The 21,427-nt window shown below is 42.2% G+C and overlaps 1 protein-coding gene across 1 annotated transcript in view; it reads left to right on the top strand.

The window, feature by feature from the left end:
- Positions 1-563: 563 nt before the first annotated feature.
- The window catches only part of TTF2 (transcription termination factor 2), a 42,578-nt gene continuing 21,714 nt past the window's right edge, over positions 564-21,427 (top strand). Inside the window, exons 1-10 of the mRNA XM_082660315.1 lie at positions 564-636; positions 716-818; positions 3,177-3,263; positions 12,800-12,866; positions 13,681-14,682; positions 14,995-15,109; positions 15,449-15,631; positions 17,461-17,588; positions 18,840-18,921; positions 20,955-21,074. Coding sequence (XP_082516441.1) covers positions 609-636; positions 716-818; positions 3,177-3,263; positions 12,800-12,866; positions 13,681-14,682; positions 14,995-15,109; positions 15,449-15,631; positions 17,461-17,588; positions 18,840-18,921; positions 20,955-21,074 — 1,915 coding nt within the window. The 5' untranslated portion in view covers positions 564-608. The remainder of the gene's footprint in view (positions 637-715; positions 819-3,176; positions 3,264-12,799; positions 12,867-13,680; positions 14,683-14,994; positions 15,110-15,448; positions 15,632-17,460; positions 17,589-18,839; positions 18,922-20,954; positions 21,075-21,427) is intronic.

The raw sequence follows: 21,427 nt of genomic DNA, 5'->3' as shown, positions 1-21,427 counted from the left end.
ATCCAGTGCCTCCTCCTGCGGTGGCCGCTTCTCAGGGACTCCTCCCCTCCCCAGTGACCCCTCGCGGAGGCAGAGCGCCCACTAGCGCCAGGCCCCGGCTCGCAGATGACCGCGAAGCTCCAGGCGCTCTTGGCCTCCGGGAGAAGGCAGCTTTCTTTGCAGAGGAGTTTGTAACGTCTGCTTCCTCTAGGGCCGCCTCTAGATCTTAAATGAATATACGCTAGAGTCGTCCCGCTCACTGTCCCGTTCTTTCGTCTTCCAAGACCTGCAAAACAAAGCTTCCCTCGGCCCGGAAGCCCTGCCAGCCCCCAAGCCTCCCTCTAGCACCAGCCACGCCCCACCAACCAGACCAGGTTCCCCACTCCGCCCCCTCGCCTCAGTTTTGATTTCGGCGCGCCGCGAGCATAGGTTGGAGGTGAGCACACTCCCCGTCTGATTGACTGATTGTAGCTAGGGTGGGTGGGGCTAAGGCCGCGGCGGTGAATTATGGGGGTTAAGACTACAGGAGGTGGGTGACAATTGGTTCCTGAATGAGGAGGGCGGAGTAAAAGGCGGAAGCAGGCGTTGGGAGTGGGGGTGATTTCGGGGAAGAGGAAAGAAGTAGTGGGATGGAAGTGATTGGGTGTCCACAGCACGGTAGGAGGTCAGGGTGGTAGGGTCCTTCGGGGTCTGTCAGCCTAGCGTGGCGTAATCATTGTCGACCTTCTCTCCTCAGGGACCTTATGTTTTCTGAAGACCGGCGTCCGAGATGGCCCGAATAAAGGAAAGAGCTTCTACGTGTGCCCGGCGGACACATGCAGCTTCGTGGGGGCCACCGAGTAGGTCTCGAGCTGGGCACGGTTCCCTGCGACTGCGCGTGGCCTCCCAGGAGGAGTCTCCGGCTCTCCGCTTCCCACAAGGACTAGGAGAGCTGGGACCCCTGGTCTGCGGAGCCAGGGCCCTTTAAGTAGTTGGTAATCCCAGGAAAGCGTGGCATGTTAGGGACACGCTCCGCCACTGCTTCCTGTGTGACCCAAGGCTGGTTACTTTCCCTCTCTGGGCCGCCAATTCCCTCACTTATAACATGGAGGATTGGCTACGTCTGGATCCTTCTGGTCCTTTTCAGTTCTGGGTTTCTGTTCACCAGTCAGGCCTTGACCCTCCCTTCTCCTGCTTGAACATTACCCCCTTCCCATTTAAGTGAGGCATACAGGCATAGCAGAAATCAACTGGTGCCAGCTTTGCACTAGTTTTAGGCCGAACTGGTTTTTATTTATTTATTTTAAAAATTTTATTTATTTATTTATTTTTGTTTGCATTGGGTCCTCGTTGCTGCACGCTGGCTTTCTCTAGTTGGGGAGAACGGGGGCTACTCTTCGTTGCGGTGCGCAGGCTTCTCATTGCGGTGGCTTCTCTTGTTGTGGAGCACAGGCTCTAGGCACGCGGGCTTCAGTAGTTGTGGTGCATAGTCTCCGTAGCTGTGGCGCATAGGCTCAGTAGTTGTGGCTCGTGGGCTCTAGAGCACAGGCTCAGTACTTGGGGTGCATGGGCTTAGTTGCTCCGCAGGATGTGGGATCTTGGCGGACTAGGGCTCGAACCGGTGTCCCCTGCATTGGCAGACAGATTCTTAACCACTGCGCCACCAGGGAGGCCCTCCAACTGGTTTTTAAATGTTTGAAGTTAGAACACTCTGGTAGTCAGATTAACAGCCCCCTTTAAAAATAGTATTCTCTGCATTTAAGTGGTGAGATTGATATTCCAAAGAAACAAATTACTTTAGGGCTTAAAGCTGAAAGAAACATCAGAAATCCTGAAATAAACATCAGAAATCTGATTCAGCAGTCTAATTTTTTACGAAGGTGAAAGCTGAGACCCAGAAATATTAAGCATCTTCTTTGAAGTGAGGAAAGTTAATACTGTTCTCATAAAGTGTTGTTAATGTTTTCACAGTACCAAGTGTCCACAGTTTCTATGTGAAATTTTAAACTGTCACATCATTATGCATTTTTCCTGCTTTCTACTTAACTTGGTTTAGAAAAGGTATTTTTCTACATATGTAAGGCACATAATGGATATCAATACTAGAAAATAAAGTATTTTTTCAACACATACATTAACTTCTCATGTTTCCCCCAAATGATTTAGATGATTTGTGTTTTTGTTATGCTTTGAAACTAAGTTGAAGATTTTTACCCTTTTTCAGATTTAGAAAATAAATTTTTAGAGAAAATATTTTCTTAGCCTTCTAATAAGTTTTTACATTTGAAAGAAATTACTGGGATCCAATTTAATTAAATACAAAGTGACTCTGTTTAAATCAGTGTTAAATCTTTAGAAGGGACCAAACAAAAATACTCAAGCTATCAACACCATATCATTATGGCAGAGTTTACTGTTTAATTTCTGATATCTATATGGAGCTTCTTAGGTTCAGTACCTAGCTCAAGTTTCATGAGACATGAAAGCACATTCAGATTTGTAGGAGTTAAACATTAATAGAAGCATAAGATTTGGTTTTAAGTGAAGAGAAAAATGTCCTTATATAGCTTACCATTTATAAGAACATATTGCTATACAAACTAGTACAATAATATTTGATATGAAGACGGTTATTTGATAAATTCGACCTCTTTGGAATGTCTAGTAACCAGAATATAAGCAAAAAGACAAAGAAAATGCCACAGGTCATGTGAGACTACTTTAGATCTTCACTCTCAAATGTTATACATAAATTCTTTCATAGTAAGAAGTTGGAAGGGAGGAGTTGAACTTATGCCAACCAAGCATGAAGCAAATTAGTAGAGTGTGTTTGCAGAGTTGGCATGTGAACAACACTGAGTGACAGGTAACAGGTTATCAGGAAGAAGGATGATGGAAGAACCTGGGGAAAATTCACAGCTTGGAGGTATCGCAGTATAGTGGTCACATAGCACAGTATCATTTTAAACTTGAGTCCTCAGGAAAAAGATAGGTATATTTACTGTCATATTTTATTTGGGGGCATGAGAAGAGATGAAAGCTGTGGGCCCTTTCCCCAGAGGAATGCACATAGACATAAAAGTGTGGGGGATTTACAAACCCAGTAGAGGTCATACATGGACCCTTAAGTTTAAAACCCATATTCTGGATTTAATTTTAGGATATTGACCTCTATTCTTTGCCTCCTAAAACAAAATTTCAATTTTTTTTCCCTCTAGCATTCCTGTTTCTCATTGTTTATTGCATGAGGACTTTGCGGTAGAGCTTCAGGGTCTGTTTCTATCACAGGGCAAGAAAGAATACAGGTAAGTGTCTAAAAGGAACAGCTAAGTGTATTTTTGTTTTGCTTGGCCTGGTGGGGTTACAGTCAGGTGTTTTCCTAGGATTGACTATTCTTTAAAAGTCATTAAAAAACAAACGGTATTTCTATATATATTGAATACCTTTTGGGCTGTCACTTCCTGACTTCTGAGCTACTGGTTAATGTGAGAAGCCTGACTTCCGGTTAATTTCTGGATAAACTGCTCTCCCTCCCTCCCTCTCCAGCTCTCAAGTAGCGAATTTAACATCAGCCCACCAATGGTCATTAACTTGTACTAACTCGTCAACTTTCTCATTCTGGTAGTACAACGAGGTAATGTGTAAAAATGTCTAATGTATGTTAAGTACTCAATAAATGCTAGTTTCCCTTTTATGGGAACTCAGAGAAAGGGCAGAGAAGTCTATATAGGTGGCAGATATTTGTCATGAGTATTGAAAAATAAGTAGGAATTCGCTAGGGGCAAAAAAGAGGTCATATTTAACAGATCAGTATCCTGCATTAGTGTACAGGGGCATGAAGTAATTGCAAGCATTTGGTTCAGTAGTTAGCATATATTTGAGTGGAGACTTCAGAAGATAAGGCTGGCCAGGAAGGCAGGGGCCAGATGTAATGTTTTTATATGATATTCTGTGCAGTTTGGAATTTATATATTCTAGATCAATATTTCCCCCCAAGTATAGGCATTCAAGTACCATCTTTACAACTTTTACATAACTGAAAACTGCCTGTACTACTGTATTTCTTAACTGAGTTATGCATGCAGTAAGATGCACAGTTCTTTTAAGTGTTCAACCGGTTGAGTTTTGAGAAAGGTATATACCCATCCTTATAACCAAGATCCCAGTCAAAATATAGAATATTTTTTTCCATTACCCCATTAAGTGCCATTGGATCCCTTCTAGTTAATCCCCCCACCCACTGTAGCCAGTCATTGTTTTGATTCATAGTGTATGTATTCTTTTGTATCTGGCTTTTATGTAACAGTATCTGTGAGATTCATCCATGTGGTTGTGTGTATCAGTAATTCATTTTTTTAAAATAAATTTATTTACTTTTTGGCTGCGTTGGGTCTTCGTTGCTGCGCACGGGCTTTCTCTACTTGTGGCGAGCGGAGGCTGCTCTTCGTTGCGGCGCGCGGGCTTCTCATTGCGGTGGCTTCTCTTTGTTGCAAAGCACGGGCTCTAGGGCATGCAGGCTTCAGTAGTTGTGGCGTGCAGGCTCAGTAGTTGTGGCTCGCGGGCGCTACAGCACAGGCTCAGCAGTTGTGGCGCATGGGCTTAGTTGCTCTGCGGCATGTGGGATCTTCCTAGACCAGGGATCGAACCCATGTGTCCTGCATTGGCAGGCGGATTCTTAACCACTGCGCCACCAGGGAAGTCCCCAGTAATTCATTCTTTATTATTGCCCAGTTGAATTCCATTTTATGAATACCATTTTGAATACCATTTATGAAGACCATTTTGTTTCATGTGGTTTTTTGCCATTTCTGTATATCTTCTTTGATGGAGTATCTGTTTAAAATTTTTGCCCATTTTTTAAATTGAAATTTTTAAATGACATAATTGTAGAGTCACAAGCAATTAAAAGAAATATTGACAGTACAGAGAGATCCTCTGTAGACTTTACCTAATGGTAACATTTTGCAAAATTTAGTATAATATCATAACTAGGATATTGATATTTATATTGATAATTCACTGATCTCATTTGTAAAGATAGTTTTACTTGTACTAATTTGTGTGTGTACACATACATTTAGTTCTATACAACTTTATCAAGTGTAGTTTTGTGTATTCACTACAACAGTCAAGATATTGAGTGGTTCCATTACCGGAGGATCCTTCTTGTTGCCCTTTTATAACCACATCCACCTTCCTCGTTTCCCCCTGTTCACCCCTGCCAATCATGAACCTGATCTACAGCTCTAAAATTTTGTCATTTCAGAATGTTACATACATGGAATCATACAGCATGACTTTGGGGGATTTTTGCCTATTTTTAAAATTGAGTTGTCTTTTGTTATTGAGTTGAGAGAGTTCTTTATGTATTCTCTGTAGAAGTCCTTTGGTGGATATATGGATTGTGAATGTTTTCTCCCAATCTGTGGCTTTCACTTTCTTGACTATCTTTTGAGGAGCAGAAGCTTTTCATTTTATGAAGTCCAATTTATCATTTTGTTATGGTTTGTGCTTTTTGTGTTCTCTGAGAAATCTTTGCCTACCTCAAGATCATAAAGTTCTCCAGTGGTTTCTTCTAGAAGTTTTATAGTTTTTTTTTTAATGGCTTTTTTGTTTAGTCTATGCTCTACCTCATATTATCAATAATTTGGGGTACCTCATGAGATTCAAACTGAGGTTCATTTAATTTTTCATATAGTAATGAATGAATGTTATTCAATTGTTTCAGCACCATTTTTTGAAGACTTTCCTTTCCCCGTGGAAACGCTTGTCACCTTTGTTGAAAAATCGGTTGACCACCACGTGTGGGTCTGTTTTTGGACTTGCTAAGCTCTTCCATTGATCTATTTGCCTATCCTGCCTGACAAGATCAGATAAGGTCGTGTGAATCCAACTTTCCTTTTCAAGATTGGCTATTCTAGGTCCTTTACATTTCCATATAAAATGTAGAATCGACTTTTAAAATTTCCTCAGAAAACTCAGTTGGGATTTCATTGAACCTATATAGATGAGTTTGGGGAGAACTGACATCAATATTGATCTTCCAGTTCATGAGCATGGTATATTATTTATTTATGACTTTTAAAATTTCAGCATTACGGAATAGTTCTCATTATAGAGTACTATACCCTTTTGGTTAAATTTAGTCCTCAGTGTTAATGTTTTTTGACACTGTTGTAAGTGGAATTTTTTTTTTGGCTGTACCATGCGGTTTGTGGGATCTTAGTTCCCCAACCAGAGATTGAACCCTGGCCATTGGCAGTGAAACTGCAGAGTCCTAACCACTCGACCGCCATGGAATTCCCTATAAATGGAATTTTTAAAAATTCACTTTTCTGTTGTTTTTTGCTAGTACAGTGGTGCCAGTAAGCCTCTAGTACGTGAAGTTAGGATGTTCTCCTTTACACACTACTGGGGGCCCTGAATCATACAGAGATATTGTTCTATGTGGTAGGAAGACGCCAAAGAACTTTATTCAATTTACATTAAAAGAAGCACTATGGAAGTTAGATTAGGAAGTGAAGGCAGTGGAGGCACGGAGCCCACTGAACTAATAGTTGCTATTGAATGCCTTCTACGTGGCATATTCTTTACCTCTTATCTTCATAGAATCTTCTGTGAGAGGTTTCAATATCCCTGTTGTATAGACAGGTGAGGAAACATTTAGAGAGGTTAGAGAAGAAATCTGAGGTACCATGGTTATGATGTGGCATCACTGGGATTTGAGCCTGGGTCTAACCAACTCCAGGCACACCCACCTTCTCTAAGTGAAAGATGGGTTTGGATTGAAGCCCTGGCAGTGGAGTTGGGTGCACTTAGACTGGAGAACACTTGCTGAAATGGATACGGCACGTTTCCTGGTAGGGTGTTTAAGCATGTTTAAGCATGTTCTTTCCTCCATTTACTCAGCTGGGACAGTGGTCATGGGAGCCCCGATTTCACTCAGTTGTGAGGGTTCACTGAGGCCGTGTGTGTGGTGCACTTAGTCTGGCATTCGGCACGTGGTCAGTGCTCAGGAAATGGTTGCCTAGTTGGGTGTATGGATGATGAGTTTACCATTAAGCAAGACAAGGAAGGAAAGGTAACATCAGTAGAGGATGGCTAACACATACAGCTTTGGACTCATTGTGTCTTACGTATGTATGAAACCAGCTAGCAAAGTGAGTGGGCAGCTCCGAAGAAAGGTCTAAGCTGAAGACAGAAGTTTGAGAACTTGTCTCTAATATTCTTCACACTAGGTAGATGAGGCTGAGAGGTGATCATTATTTTAAAAATAGAAAAAGAATGCTTGAATGTATTTCTTTTAGTCCAGATCTAGAACACTTATTAGGAGGTACTTACTAGAGCTTTAAAAAGCTTGTTTTAGGACAAATAAAATACAGTTCTACAACACTCAACAAATTAAAAACAAAGCAAAAAATCCAACAAGTACCCTGATAGGTGGTACAGGCTGGAAATTTAAAAAGAAATAGGTGATGTGTCTATGGATGATGACTTCCTTAGCAGACAGCAAGGCATTTAGCCAGAACCCCTATACTCTGGAGAACGATGTCAGGGAGTACAGCCTTTCCTTCCCCAAAACTGGGTTTTCTTTTCAGGAACTTAAAGTACTTTACATGCTTGAATTAATACCATTATGTTTAACGCTTAACCTAGCTAGGAGACAGGTGTAGCAGAGTAATGCAGGGGAGGTATAAACCAAAGTAGGACTAAGATGCGCATTTTTGTTACCTTGGAGTAAAGCCGCTTTTTTGTGTAGTTCTCTAACTAAACACCAGATGGTACCACTCACCAGCGTTTGACTGACCCTCAGCCATGAGCATTTTTAATGCCCAGTTTATGGGCATTAAAGAAAACTATGATAGTCCCTCGGTAGAACCAGAGGGAACAACCCTTGCTTTGACGTTAATGATGTGGCACACGTTGATATACAGATGTTGGACATTGTCATCCAGCTCCTGAGTTCATGTTCTCTCCCCTCTCTCTCTCTCTTTTAGCTTTCATTCTCAAGGATATGGGGTCAAAATAGATGGTAATATTCTTTTGTCCGTAGTTGGGTAAAACCAACCAGTTATTTTAGTTCTTTAAATAACTGGTTGTAGTGGGATGTTCAAAATACTTCATTTTTCATACCACTTGAATCTTTGCATGTCTAGGAAACTCCTTGTATGGTTGGTTACTGGGTAGAATTGACATGCAGGTTATTTAACCCAGTGATGATTACTTAGGCTGATGACGGAGAGGCATTTGGGCATGAACCAGACGCATGCAGAAGGACCTCAGGCCCAGCAACCCATGAAGAACGCCACTCAATAAAGCCAGGACTTTTACTAGGTGCTGTAGAGTGTCGTGCACTGCGCTGTATCATAGAAGTAATCCTTGTGTGGAGAGGATATTAACCCTTTGTAATATGTGTAGAAATTACTTTCGCCAGTTTGCCTTTTTTTTTTGCGGTACACGGGCCTCTCACTGTTGTGGCCTCTCCCGTTGCGGAGCACAGGCTCCGGATGCGCAGTCTCAGCGGCCATGGCTCACGGGGCCAGCCGCTCCGCGGCACGTGGGATCCTCCAGGACCAGGGCACGAACCCGTGTCCCCTGCATCGGCAGGCGGACTCTCAACCACTGCGCCACCAGGGAAGCCCCCCCAGTTTGCCTTTTGTCTTGTAATTTCACCTATAGTATTTTTACTATATGGAAGTTTAATACTTTTATGTAGTCAAATTACTAAATCCTTTCTCAGCTGCAGGATTTTGTCATTCCCTTTTCACTTTAGGATTACAAAAATATTCATCTCCATTTTTTCCCTAGAACATTTACAGTTTCATTCTTTTTTTTTTTAAATACATTTGTCTACTTATTTATTTTTGGCTGCGTTGGGTTTTTGTTGCTGCGTGCGGGCTTTCTCTAGTTGTGGTGAGCGGGGGCTACTCTTCGTGCTCAGGCTTCTCATTGTGGTAGCTTCTCGTCGCAGAGCACAGGCTCTAGGCGCTCGGGATTCAGTAGTTGTGGCACACGGGCTCAGTAGTTGTGGCTTACGGGCTCTAGAGCACAGGCTCTGTAGTTGTGGCACACGGGCTTAGTTGCTCCGCGGCATGTGGGATCTTCCATGACCAGGGCTCGAACCTGTGTCCCCTGCATTGGCAGGTGAATTCTTAACTATTGTGCCACCAGGGAAGTCCTACAGTTTCATTCTTTACATTTTTTGTTCCATCTTGAATTTTTGTGTAAAAGAATGAGGTAGAAATCCAGCTTTATGTTTCCCCATTGCTGCATATATAGATGTGAACCCATATTTCTAAAGTCCCTGTGACACAATTGGGATAAGAGACACACAGAGGTTGGCGAGCAGTCCGATCTGCACATTAGAGTGCTATGTTGGATGTGTTCAAATGCCAGATGCTTCTGTGACTGTAAGACTAACAGTAGGAGATTAAGGCTGATGAAGGTTACTGAGAAAGTGGAGGAACTGAGACTTGGATTTGGCCTTGAATGACCTCTTGCTGGTTTCTTCATCATTATTGTTCATAACCTATGTCCTGGAAAATAATTAATGAATATACTGTAGAAATTATGCTCTTTTTTCATAGTGGAATCAGTATTTGCTTTCTCTATGAGAATATATTTCCACTGCTTTCTCTGTTGATTTACAATTTAATAAATGTAACAAACTTTTTATCCTAAAAGCAGAGAAGCCCACCCAGATTGATTTTAATAAAAATGTAAGTAGAAGCATTTTTGCACTGTGCCTAGCACATAGTTGATGCTCAGTGTGTGTTGTTTTCTTCCCTGTTTCTCCAAATCTTGCCCTTCTCCTGAAAGTCTTTGAGGCGTGGGCTTTAAAACAGATACTATAAAATATTCTTTCAGTAAATGTTTCAAGTACTTGATACACTTTCAACAACAGCAGGAATTTGTTCTTGACTTATTTTCGTAAGTAGTAGTACTCCTTAATGGTAGCCAGTACCTTGAATTTTCATGTATTCAAGGCATTTCAGAAATTTTCAGAACTATATGTTCAATATAGTATCCTACTGCAGTAAGAAAAATTAGAAACCAATACATGTTTTTTAAAATTGTGAGCTTGAATGGGAAAACTGTGAGTTTGTATGAGAGGGGCTGGTCCTGTTTTCTTTTTAACTTGACGTTTATGGAATACTTGTCCATTTGGGGCTTGTTATCTTTGCTTCTATGTCCAAGTGAAGCATGGCGTTGAGGGGTCATGACCTGCTCAGGGTTTGTTTTTGAGTTAGGACTCAGACTGTTGTGATGACTGTTGTATATCACAGTACTAATTTAAGAAGTTTGAAAAAGAACAAGAAATTAAACGGAAAGAAAGCAGAAAGAAGGAATTAGTGCAGGTAAAACAAATTTAATGAGTTAGAAAGCAGCAAAAAGAGAACTAATAAATAAAACCTAGAAGCTAATTGATGAAGAAAAACAATGAAGGCTGTAATCCACAGTATGAGATATAGATAGTTGCCTACGGATATATTAAAACACATGTGAAATGACATATACAAAAGGTTGTTCGTTGTGATATTGCTTTTAATAGGAAAGAATTGGAAACAACCAAACTGGCCCCATCAAGAGGGTCTGGTTAAATAAATAATGGAACATCCTTATAGTGGAAAACTGCAGCTGTGTAAAAAACTGTGCAGCTGTAGGGGGAAAAAAAAAAAAATATATATATATATATATATGGAAGTCCTTTATGTATATGTTTTTATAGAAGAATCTCCAAGACATTGTTAAGTTTAAAAAAAAAAAGCAAGCAAGGTATTTAGTACCTTGAGTAGAGAAGGAAGAAATAAAATATTATATTGATCTGAATATGCATTAAAACCATCTCTGGAAAGGCAAACAAAAAATTAGTGAAAATGGTTACTTGGGAGGGATGTGAACAGAACATATGAGGAGGGGGTGCTTTTCAGTGCCATTTTACACTTTTTGATTGAGTATATTACCTATTTAAACAATTAAAATATGTTATTTTAAAAGCTCTTATTTAACTGATTACATGTTTTTGAGAAGTCGTTTGGGGTAAGGAAAAAATCAGTAGGTTCTGTTTAATTCAGCAATACTTAACTATTATGTACAAAAGGCGAAGCTTAGTTACGAATGAAGAGATCATATATGGTTATAGCCTTCTGGTTGCTGAAAATATAGTTGGGCAGACAGGCAGATACAAGTGTACGACAACTATATACAACAAAAATAGAGACGCAGTACAATGAATGAACAGGGCAGGGGATGTGCGAAAACCTTGCAAAGGAGGTATGTCTTGAACTAGGTGTGGAGGGACCTGTAGGACTTTGACAGCTGGTGATGGGGTAATGGTGGGCAAATAGGGATAAGGAGGACATCCTTTGGATGGAAGATGGTACACATGCAAAGTCCAGTAGGATGGAGAGTGCATGGCTTAGTTTGAGGATGGGACAGGGTAGCCATTTCTGGATAGCTGGAGTATAGGTAGTGTTTGTGTGAGCAGGGACTGTCTTGCACTGGGATGCAAGTCTGTATTCAGTCTTTTTTTTCTTAGTGGAAAATTGGAAATATATACAAAATTAGGATAGAATAATACAGCACATGAGCTTCAACAATCACCAATTCATGGCTAATCTTGTTCCATATATACCCTACCCACTCTACCCCCCAACTCCTGCCATATTTGGAAACAGATCCCAGATAATGTCATTTCTTCTGTAAATATTTCAGTGTGTAGCTCTACAAGATATGAACTCTTTTTTTTTAACCAGTTGTATTACAGATTTCTAGTAGATTCATAAATGTTATAAATAGTTTATTTTTTGGTAGTTTTTATTCATTTGCTTAGGTCAAGATCTAAATAAGGTCCACAGATTGCAGTTGACTGATAGGTTTTTTAAGTCTCTTAAGTAGGTTCCCCCCAATCTTTTTTTCTCCCTTGTGATTTATTTGTTGAAGGAATCAAGTTGTTTATCTTAATAGCATTTCCCACTGTTAAGAGTTTGCAGATTACATCCCCTGGTCTAGTTTTATGTGTTCCTCTGTTGTTTGTATTTCCTGTAAATCGGTAATTGGATTCAAGTTTGACCAGATTCAGGTTAGTTTTTGTTTGTTTTGGTTTGGCTTGTTTTTTTTTTGTTTTTAAATTTATTTTTGGCTGTGTTGGGTCTTTGTTGCTGCGTGCAGGCTTTCTCTAGTTGTGGAGAGTGGGGGCTACTCTTCATTGTAGTGGCTTCTCTTGTTGTGGAGCACAGGATCTAGGCACACAGGCTTCAGTAGTTGTGGCACGTGGGCTCAGTAATTGTGGCTTGCAGGCTCTAGAGCGCAGGCTCCGTAGTTGTGGCGCACAGGCTTCGTTGCTCCACGGCATGTGGGATCTTCCCGGACCAGGGCTCGAAACTGTGTCCCCCGCCTTGGCAGGCAGATTCTTAACCACTGCGCCACCAGGGAAGTCCGTGGCTTGGTTTTTTTGTTTGTTTGTTTGTTTTTACTTTATGGGAAGTATTATGGCTTCCCATTAGGGACACATAATGTCTGTTTATCTCCTTTTTTCTGATTTTAGCAGTCCTTGCTGATCAGTGTTCCCATGTCAGTTATTCTGTAGAGTTAAAAGAATAAATCTATGAATACCCTCTGGTTACCATGACATCTGTATCCTTTTACTTCTCAGCTCTTATAAATATCCTGTGAGATAAAGATTTTTAAATGTCGTACATATAAGAGTAATTGGTTTCAAGTGACCTTTGAAAGCTGGTATCAAATAATTGTAAGATGTTTTCTTGGGTTAAAAACAAATTTATCTCTTGTTTTAATGTATTTTCACAAATTTGATTATTTCTGTTTTATACTTCATTAGGTTATTCTTCCGATGTGTTAGAAGTAAGGCAGAGGGGAAGCAATGGTGTGGAAATATCCCATGGCAGGTAGGAATTATTCATCTGTTTTCAAACCTGACTATTAAGATTGTTTAATCTGTGGGATCACCTGAAAAGACCCTGAAGTCCAGTATAAACTGCTTTTCATTGTACTGTCTCTGAAAGACAGTTCTTTTCTTTAAGCATGGTAGACCTTGTTGGGACTCTTAATTCAAAGGACCATTTGGGTCTTAAATATAGTTAGTATCCTGCTATTTAAGGAAAAAGTTAAATTTACTTGACTAACTTCAGCATGTTTTTATAGACTGATATCTATTTGATGTTGGTATAAGCTCAGTGTATTCATAAGCTTTTAGAATGTGAGAATTAGGAGAGACCCTACAGAAATCCAGTACATGAGGAGCTAGACTGTACAAGGTCATGAAACTTGTTTTTGTAGGGAGATAGCTTGGACTTAAGATTCTGGATTTGTACCGTGAAACCTTCCTAAAGCCAAAATCAAAGCAAGTATAGGGTACTGTTTAGGTTTTGGGAAAAGTTCATCTTGAGAGAGTAGTTTTTCATGAAAAGTATACATTGTGGCTATTGCTATTATTAAAACACTTTGACTTGGTCACTACTGTTCCTTGAGGCCTGGAAAAGCAGTGATCACGGACAGAGAAGGAAGCAAGCATTGAAAGTACTGTTAAGAAACGAATTCTTTGTGAGTTTGGCAGTCCTTTCTAGAGGGAGAAATGATCCTAGGAACATTCAGAAAAATTGGACTGCTTTTACTGTGTTTCCATTTCCTCTGAAAAAAGGTATTCTAGATGTTAAGGTTGCTTTAATATTTTATAGTAAGATTATTTCCTTTGTCTTTTAGGATCCTAATTCCGAAGAACATTCTGTAACCAGTAAGTCTCAGCATGCCTCTGAGATATCTCGTTATCCTTCCAGCCAGCAGAGAAACCCGTTCAAGGTAATTGACAAGAATCAAGAACCATCCCTCTGGAAGCAGTTCATCAAAGGTGAAGATGAGGAAAAGACAGCTGATAAGAAGCAAAGGGAAAAGAGAGATCCACTCCTGGATCAAAAGAAGGAACAGAAGCCTGAATCTAAGTGCTGGATGGAGGAAGATCTCTCATCTGGCCTGGTGGTAAAGGAAAAACAATCGGCTGTTCAAGAGATGCAGCGAGGGGAGAAGACAGAGTTTCGTAGTGCTGCAAAGGAGGTTGAAGGGGTGCACAAAAGAAACCTATTTGAGATGAAATCCAAACAGGTCCGTGGGAATGAGCTGAGAGAACCATCTGCATCTCAGGAGAAGTCAAATGGTGAGAGGCATTCTCTCCAAAAAGAATCAGAACCTCCAAGGGAAAAGGAAACTAAGCCTTTGCCTCGAATTGTTCACAGTCAACACCCAATAAGCCAGTCCCTGAAAGGGGGACACCTCAGCAAGGAGCACCCCAAGAGCTGGGAGGCTAGAGAAATAAAGGCAAAGAAGGACACAAGCACGCAGACCCTCCAGAAAAGTCTGCTCCAGGGCCATTTGCGGGCACAGCCGGAGACCCGGGGCACGCCTGCTCCAAAGGGACCGGCTGCTCAGCCTGCACCGCTGGCCGCAGGGCACCCCCAGGGAGAGATGCGAGACACCGATACAAGCAGTGGTGACAGTGAGGAAGGTGATGTTGATTTTGTTTCCTCTAAGCCAGGGAGCCCCTTGCTCTTTGACTTGACTCTAGACTCACAGAAGAAGAAGAACCTTAAATTCCCTGGTCAGAGTGTGCAAAGAAAAATTTCTCCTGACTCAGGCGTTTCCAAGAAGGGAGAACCTTCAGACCCAGAAGCCCAACGTGTGTACCTCACAACACAGCTGAAACAAAAGAAGGTACTACTGACCTGTGTTTTGTTTGTAAGTTTGGAGCATTGCTGTGGGCAGATAAGGGACACCACAAACAAGTTAACTATATTAACGTGAGAAGGGTTTTAGTGGTGAATGTTTAGTTTCTGCCTTTTGCTATGTTTATATTTTCAGGCTTGGTAAGTCACCTGGGTTTAGAAAGAAAAAAGTTTCTGGTTTTCACACATATAGTTAAAAGACCGTGATTTCAGAGTTTTAGCATTTTAGGCTATTTTAATCTGAAACTATCTTTCTAATGACTTGAGAGGAGCGACCCATGTTATAGGATCTGTTTTCCAGAGCACACTGGCATCTGTGAACATCCAGGCTCTTCCAGACAAGGGTCAGAAGTTGTTCAAGCAACTTCAGGAGCTGGAGGATGCGCTGAGTGCCCTGGCCCTCTCCCCAGAGCAAGGTAAAAGGGGTTCTGCCCCCAAACCCGCAGTTTGCATGAACTTCAGGAGACGTTCGAGAGGCGTTTCAATAAAGAATAGGTTGACTCATTCACTTGCTCATCTTGTTATCTGTTACTGAGCTTCCTTTATAAGTTATACCTGTGATTTATAAAAACTTCCTCCTATTTCCCGTGGACTCAAGTCTTTTTCCCATTGTTTAAGAAATGGTTTAAATGCTGTGTTCTCTCAGAAGTGTTCCCCAGCTCATGGCGATCCCACCCTCTCTTGACCTCACCTCATGCGTAGAATTCCTTCACTTTTCTGAAGCGTAATCTGTTCTTCCCTTGTTTTTTGAGCAGGCACTAATGAGAAGAGTAACACTCAAGTACCACAGCAGAGTAACTTCACCAAAACGACCACTGATCCTCCCCACTTGGTGCCTCCCAAACCCCTGCAGGGCCAGGATCTCCAGCCTCTGGGTTGTCTAGGACTGAAGGCTGCCCGCCAGGAGGCTGCTGGAGGGTCTGATCAGTGCTGTGGAGGTGAGATCCGAGGCCCTGGCCCTGGTGGGAACCGCTACACGTACGAGTTAAATGCTGCCTCGTAGATACCTTTGTAACCATGAAAAGGGAGAAACCATTCTGAGTTGCCTGTGTGATGAAGCTCGTGATGCTCAGCTAAGTTTATACACAGCGTAATTTAGATCTTTGTGAGGGCAGAGACTGTGTCTGCCCTGTTCAATGACCTTGCTCACGGTCCTCGATCGGTCGGCCCAGTGGTCGGCGTATGGGAGTCATCCAGTAAATGTTTGTGAATGAAAACTTGAACTCATATCATGATGAGGGAGGCAGGCCAGTAGATATGTTTATAGTCCTTCTGTGTGTGTGTGTGTGTGTGTGTGTGTGTGTGTGTGTGTGCGCGCGCGCGCATGTGCACTGAGGCAGAGCAGGGGACTATGTGACCATGACCAGTAGACTCAGAGAGCAGCACCACCCAATTTAAATGAGTGTTTCCATCCCGAACTCTGCAGAAAACAATGAATTCAGAAGCACCCGCAGAATGAAGATCCCAGGTAGAGCCTCAACTATGTAATATGATTGGTTGGTTTGCTGACCAGGACACAGGACCTCTAGTGGGCTGGCAGCGAGGAGAAAAGCTAAAGCCAGTTTTCCTCCAACTGAGAACTGCTCGAGATATAGGGAGGGAAAAGGAGAGAAAAGAGAAAACAGGAGGAAAGGAGGGGAGAAAGGTTGGAGAGCAGTAGTCAACAAGCGGGTAAGGAATAGATGGGGTGCCAGATGAAGCAAAGGTCTCTCTAAAAGGGCACAGAGAAAACATACTTACGTGTATAAAATAGATAAACAACAGGGACCTACTGTATAGCACAGGAAACTATACTCAATATCTTGTAATAACCTATAATGGAAAAGAATCCGAAAAAGAATAATATATAAAGAATATGTGTGTATGTAACTGAATCACTTTGCTGTACACTTGAAACTAACACAACATTGTAAATTAACTATACTTCCATTAAAAAAAAAAGAAAAAGTACTTGGTCCAGTGGCACAGCATAGCTGTGCTCCAGACTGTTTGAAGAACATTGCTGTGTGACAGCGTCATTCAGTAATCACCATGGTGATGGAGTTGCCTAGAGAAATTAAGTTATGGTGGATTATTAAGGTAAGAAGTTATGTAATATGTTTAGGAAAGAATTCCATTAAAATACCTTTTCATTTAAAAACATTTTAACTTTTAAGTGAATAATTAATTTTTATTTGTCTTAGAAATCTCTTATTTGGATACTTCATCCCTAAACCTGCAACCTGCTAAGGTGCTTGTGTTTATTAATGAACTTCAGTAGAAGTTGTCTGTGTAGAATGAGCGGGCTCCAGCACTCAAGTATTATATTCTCGGTGCTGTGCAGGCAGCCTGGGACGCACACTGTAGGGACTGTCTCTCCCTGTCTGCCTAAACTTCTGCAGACTCCCTGTTGCTCAACCTCTTCTATTGCTGGCTTTTCTTCTTTGCATCCAGCCTCAGGGGTCTTTGTTTTTCTGAAAATTCTCATGGTATTACCTTCTTCCCTGCCACCTCTTCAAAGCTGAAAGAGAAAAAAATATTATGGGTTATCTTATTTTGTATTATACTTTATTTTGTCCTCTATTAGAACACTTGATAATGTGATTTTAAAAAATAATAGACAAACAGAGACTAGGGATAATGAAGCCTGTGAGTCTAGGAGAATCTGGAGGCAAGAATTTTTAGTCCATACAGATCCATCATCTGGCAAATAGTGAATTGCCTTTTTGCAGCTCTGGCCAGAACATAATACTCGCAGCACTTTTAGGTAACCTCGATTTGTACGCAGGCCCTATGAGCCAAGGTCGCCTTCGCGCAGTGTGGCAAATCACAAGTGAAGCCATTGATGAGCTGCATCGATCACTTGAGTCACGTCCTGGCGAGACAGCTGTAGCAGAGGATCCAGCTGGGTTGAAGGTGAGCCAGGAAGGCCCACAGGGCAGAGTGTCTCATAACAGTATCCCAGCGCCCACGAGGAGGGGGACCAACTACTGTGAACGTGCCCATCAGAGTGCCATTCTGACATATCTTTTCTACAAATAATGCTCAAGTGGCTTCCCTTGCAGTATTTTCTTTTTTTCTGTTTAGCAGTGAGAAGAAAAAAACAACAGTTTTTTTTTTTTCTTAAAGTCATACAGTTATATATGTCTGTAGCAGTAACAGATCCATTTATTGAGCTTCAATAGGCGCCACAAGGTTGCAAAGGAATTGCTGCTCTTAGTGGACTAGTTGGGGTGAAAGTGCATGTACAACCTATGTAAGACAACTAGACAATGACTGTAAGACAGAAAACGTGCATTGTCGTGTACTGTGGACTGTATGCAAAGTACAAAGGGATTCGAAATAAAGGAAAAGTTACTCTAGGTCAGCACTATTATTTGTGCCTTAAAGAAACCGCAAGCCTAGAGACAGGATAGAAACCAAATACTCCAGTTAGAGGGAGTGGTGCTCAGAGGGAAGATACAGAGATTGGTATTAATAAGTGATGATCAGGTGACATCAGTGCCTGAGCTGGGAGCAGCAGGTGATGTAACTAAGCAGGAAGAGTCCCTTGCTGTGGAGCCTGGCATTGGTGAAGGAACTTAGACTGGAATGGCTCAAGAGATATTATGGAATCACTGTAGAATTTTGAGCAGGGATGTTTTGTGAAGGTTTTTTATGTCACAGAGTTCAAGATAAACTGGAGGAAGGAAAGACTAGAAGGTGGGCCCCCAGTTAGAGGGCTATCAATTTATGACTAGCAGTGTGGACTGGGACATTGCCCACAGAGAGGAGAGGCACATTTAAGAGATAATGAGGAAGAGCCAGTGGAATGGCTGGTAAAAGTCGGGTGGCCAATCAGAGGTCTTGGCTGCAAACAGTAGAAACTGACTTGGGCTGATTAAGCAGACAAAGCAGGACTCTCACTTGAGAGCGAGAGAGGCGGCTCTTGATAGACGTGCTGGACAACTGGCATCAATGACAACTGTCCGGGGCAGACCAGGACGTGTGGTGAGAGGGAGGAGTCCAGGACTTCAAGGCGAAACGAGCGGCTGATCTGACAACTAGAATATCAGGAGGGTCACTTAGAGAAAATAAACAAGTAGAGTATGGAGTCCATGTGGCCAGGCTGCTGCATAGCCTCTCATCAGGAACTGGTACTTAACTTTCAATTATTACCTTTGTCAGATCCCTTTGTTGCCGCACCAGAAGCAGGCATTAGCCTGGCTGCTATGGCGGGAAGGTCAGAAGCCACGAGGAGGAATCCTGGGTGAGTCTGGTGTTGGGCTAAGAGCCAACAAATGCAGTGCTTCGTTCAGTCCTCTCAACTCTGGGTAGGTACTTTAATGCCCCATCTGACAGATGAGGAGACTGCAGTGTGGGAGTTTAAGCCACGTGCTCCAGAGTACACAGCCATAGGATCAGTCAGGTCTTGGTTGCCCGCAGTAGAGATTGGCTGTGGCTGACGAAGCAGAGGGAAGGTTTATTCTGTGGTGGCCCACAGAACCTCTGGGAGATGTGGAGGGCCGGGCTGGACTTCTAGGAGCAATGGCCGAAGCCAAGTCACCAACGGAGTGTCCTGTAAGAACCGTCATGGCTGCTCTGTGCCATCGAGCAGCAGGAGAAAGCACTGCCGCCCCCAAATCAAACTCTGCCGTCTCCAACCTTTCCTGTAGAAAGCGTTCTACAGGGAGCCTCTTTTCTAAAGTTACTCACATCTGAATCGAAGTCTGGTGTGAGTGTAAGTGCTCTGTAGAGCCAGGTCATGCTGCCGGTGTCTTAGCTGCAGAAGAGGCAGGAAGTAAGTTTTCCAGGCTCTGCTTTGCAGACTCGTCACGCTAAAGTTTTCCAAGGTGCTCAACTTCCAGAAAGCATGACAGATGTCCACTATGGCTAGTAAGTGGCTGTGTCTGGGTCTCCAAGACCACCTCCAGGTTGGATGATTTGCTAGGATGCACAGCATATAGTCATATTCGTGGGTGTAATTTATTACAGTCAAATAAATTGAGTAATAATTGAGCAATTTGATTTGATATAGGTCAAAATTAGCAAAGGAAGAAGGCACTTGGGGCAAAGTCCAAGGGAAACCAGGTTCAAGTTCCAGAGGCCTGTCCCAGTGGAGTCACTCAGTGTGTGCTTAAGTCTTCCACATGTAAAATGTTGCCAACCAGGAAAGCTTGTTAGTGATTCGGTACCCAGGGTGTTTACTGGGGGCTGGTCACATAGGCAGCTTCAGTCTGGCAGGTACTGAAATTTCAGATTCCAGAAGGAAAGCAGGTGTTCAGCATAAACTGTACTATTGGTACAAGCAGTTTAGGCACAGTGAGCCACTCTTACCCAGTCTGGGAATGGGGGGACCCCTCCTGAAATCCAAGTTCCCAGATGCCAGCCAAGGGCCAGCCTTGTAAGCTGACCTTCCAAAGGAGAGTAGTCAGCTGCTGTGTTAGCTCTGCACAGTGGCAGAACCAGAGCCCATGCTGTGACATTTTACTTCTGCTTACGTCAGAATGAGTATTTAAACTGTTAAAAAGGGGATAATAATATTTTATAGGGTATAAATAGTAAATTGGATAAGCTCGGTAACCGGCACAATGATGGTACCCAAGAACTGCTAGTTTATGACCTTCTTTGATGAATAAGTTAAGGGGATGGAGGACTGTCTTGAGTTAACTCTTTTTTTTTTTTTTTGCTGTACGCGGGCCTCTCACTGTTGTGGCCTCTCCCGTTGTGCTCCGGACGCACAGGCTCATCGGCCATGGCTCACGGGCCCAGCCACTCCGCGGCATGTGGGATCTTCCCGGACCGGGGCACGAACCCGTGTCCCCTGCATCGGCAGGCGGACTCTAAACCACTGCGCCACCAGGGAAGCCCTTGAGTTAACTCTTAACTCCAAAAGTGTGGTAGTAAAGTGGGTGGTAGGCTATATCTACTGGACCTTTTTGCTTTTGCAGGGAAATAAATAAGACTAGGCAACATCATCAAACTGAGGGAGATATCAATGAGTGTACTGGATAAGTAACAATATAACACGGAGACTCGAATAAGATCTAAATAATAAGTTTTAAATTTTATGAAAGTCCTAGTAAATGTCTTTGACCTAGGTCGCAAAATAAATAGCAAGAGTTAGTGTTCATTTTAATAAGAAAGACAAAGGCTTCAATAGAGGAGGCAAAGCATGGTGACTGGAATGGCACTGACAGCAGAGGACCAGGGCTGGTGTCTGCCCGGGGCTGCTTCTCTTGAAGCTGAGCTGATTCTTTGCCCTAAATAGTTACCTCTCCTATTTGTGTTTTTATTTTCCAGCGGATGATATGGGGTTAGGAAAAACCCTCACAATGATTGCACTCATCCTGACCCAGAAGAACCAAGAGAAAAACAAAGAAAAGGACAAAACCACGGCTTTGGCTTGGCTTTCCAAAAATGGTATTCAAAAACCTGCTGTTTCCTAAATCATGTGAGGCAGCGGAGAGTGGAAATTTTTCAGCCATGAAAGGATGCCTTTGGTCATATTTAATTTATTGGAAAACTAGCATTAGACTACTTTCCTATAGTATCATTTCTGACACCAAATACACTAACTAGAAGTAATCATTTTTTCCTTTTACTATAAGGTTAGCTTGACCTGTGATTAGGAACAATTTCATGGAGAAAGCTAAGGCTCCAGAAAACTTAGTTTAAACCTAATGATTATTTTTGTTAATGTTGAGGATATAACTATAGGATAGATCCAAATTAGTTAATATATTATTTTTTGAAAGAAGATCTGTGACAAATTC

Source organism: Grampus griseus (genome assembly GCF_964374135.1).
Source record: "Grampus griseus genome assembly, chromosome: 1".
In the NCBI taxonomy this organism is placed as follows: Eukaryota; Metazoa; Chordata; class Mammalia; order Artiodactyla; family Delphinidae; genus Grampus; species Grampus griseus.
The sequence above is the reverse complement of the archived record's forward strand: the minus strand, read 5'-3'. Positions and strand labels throughout refer to the sequence as shown.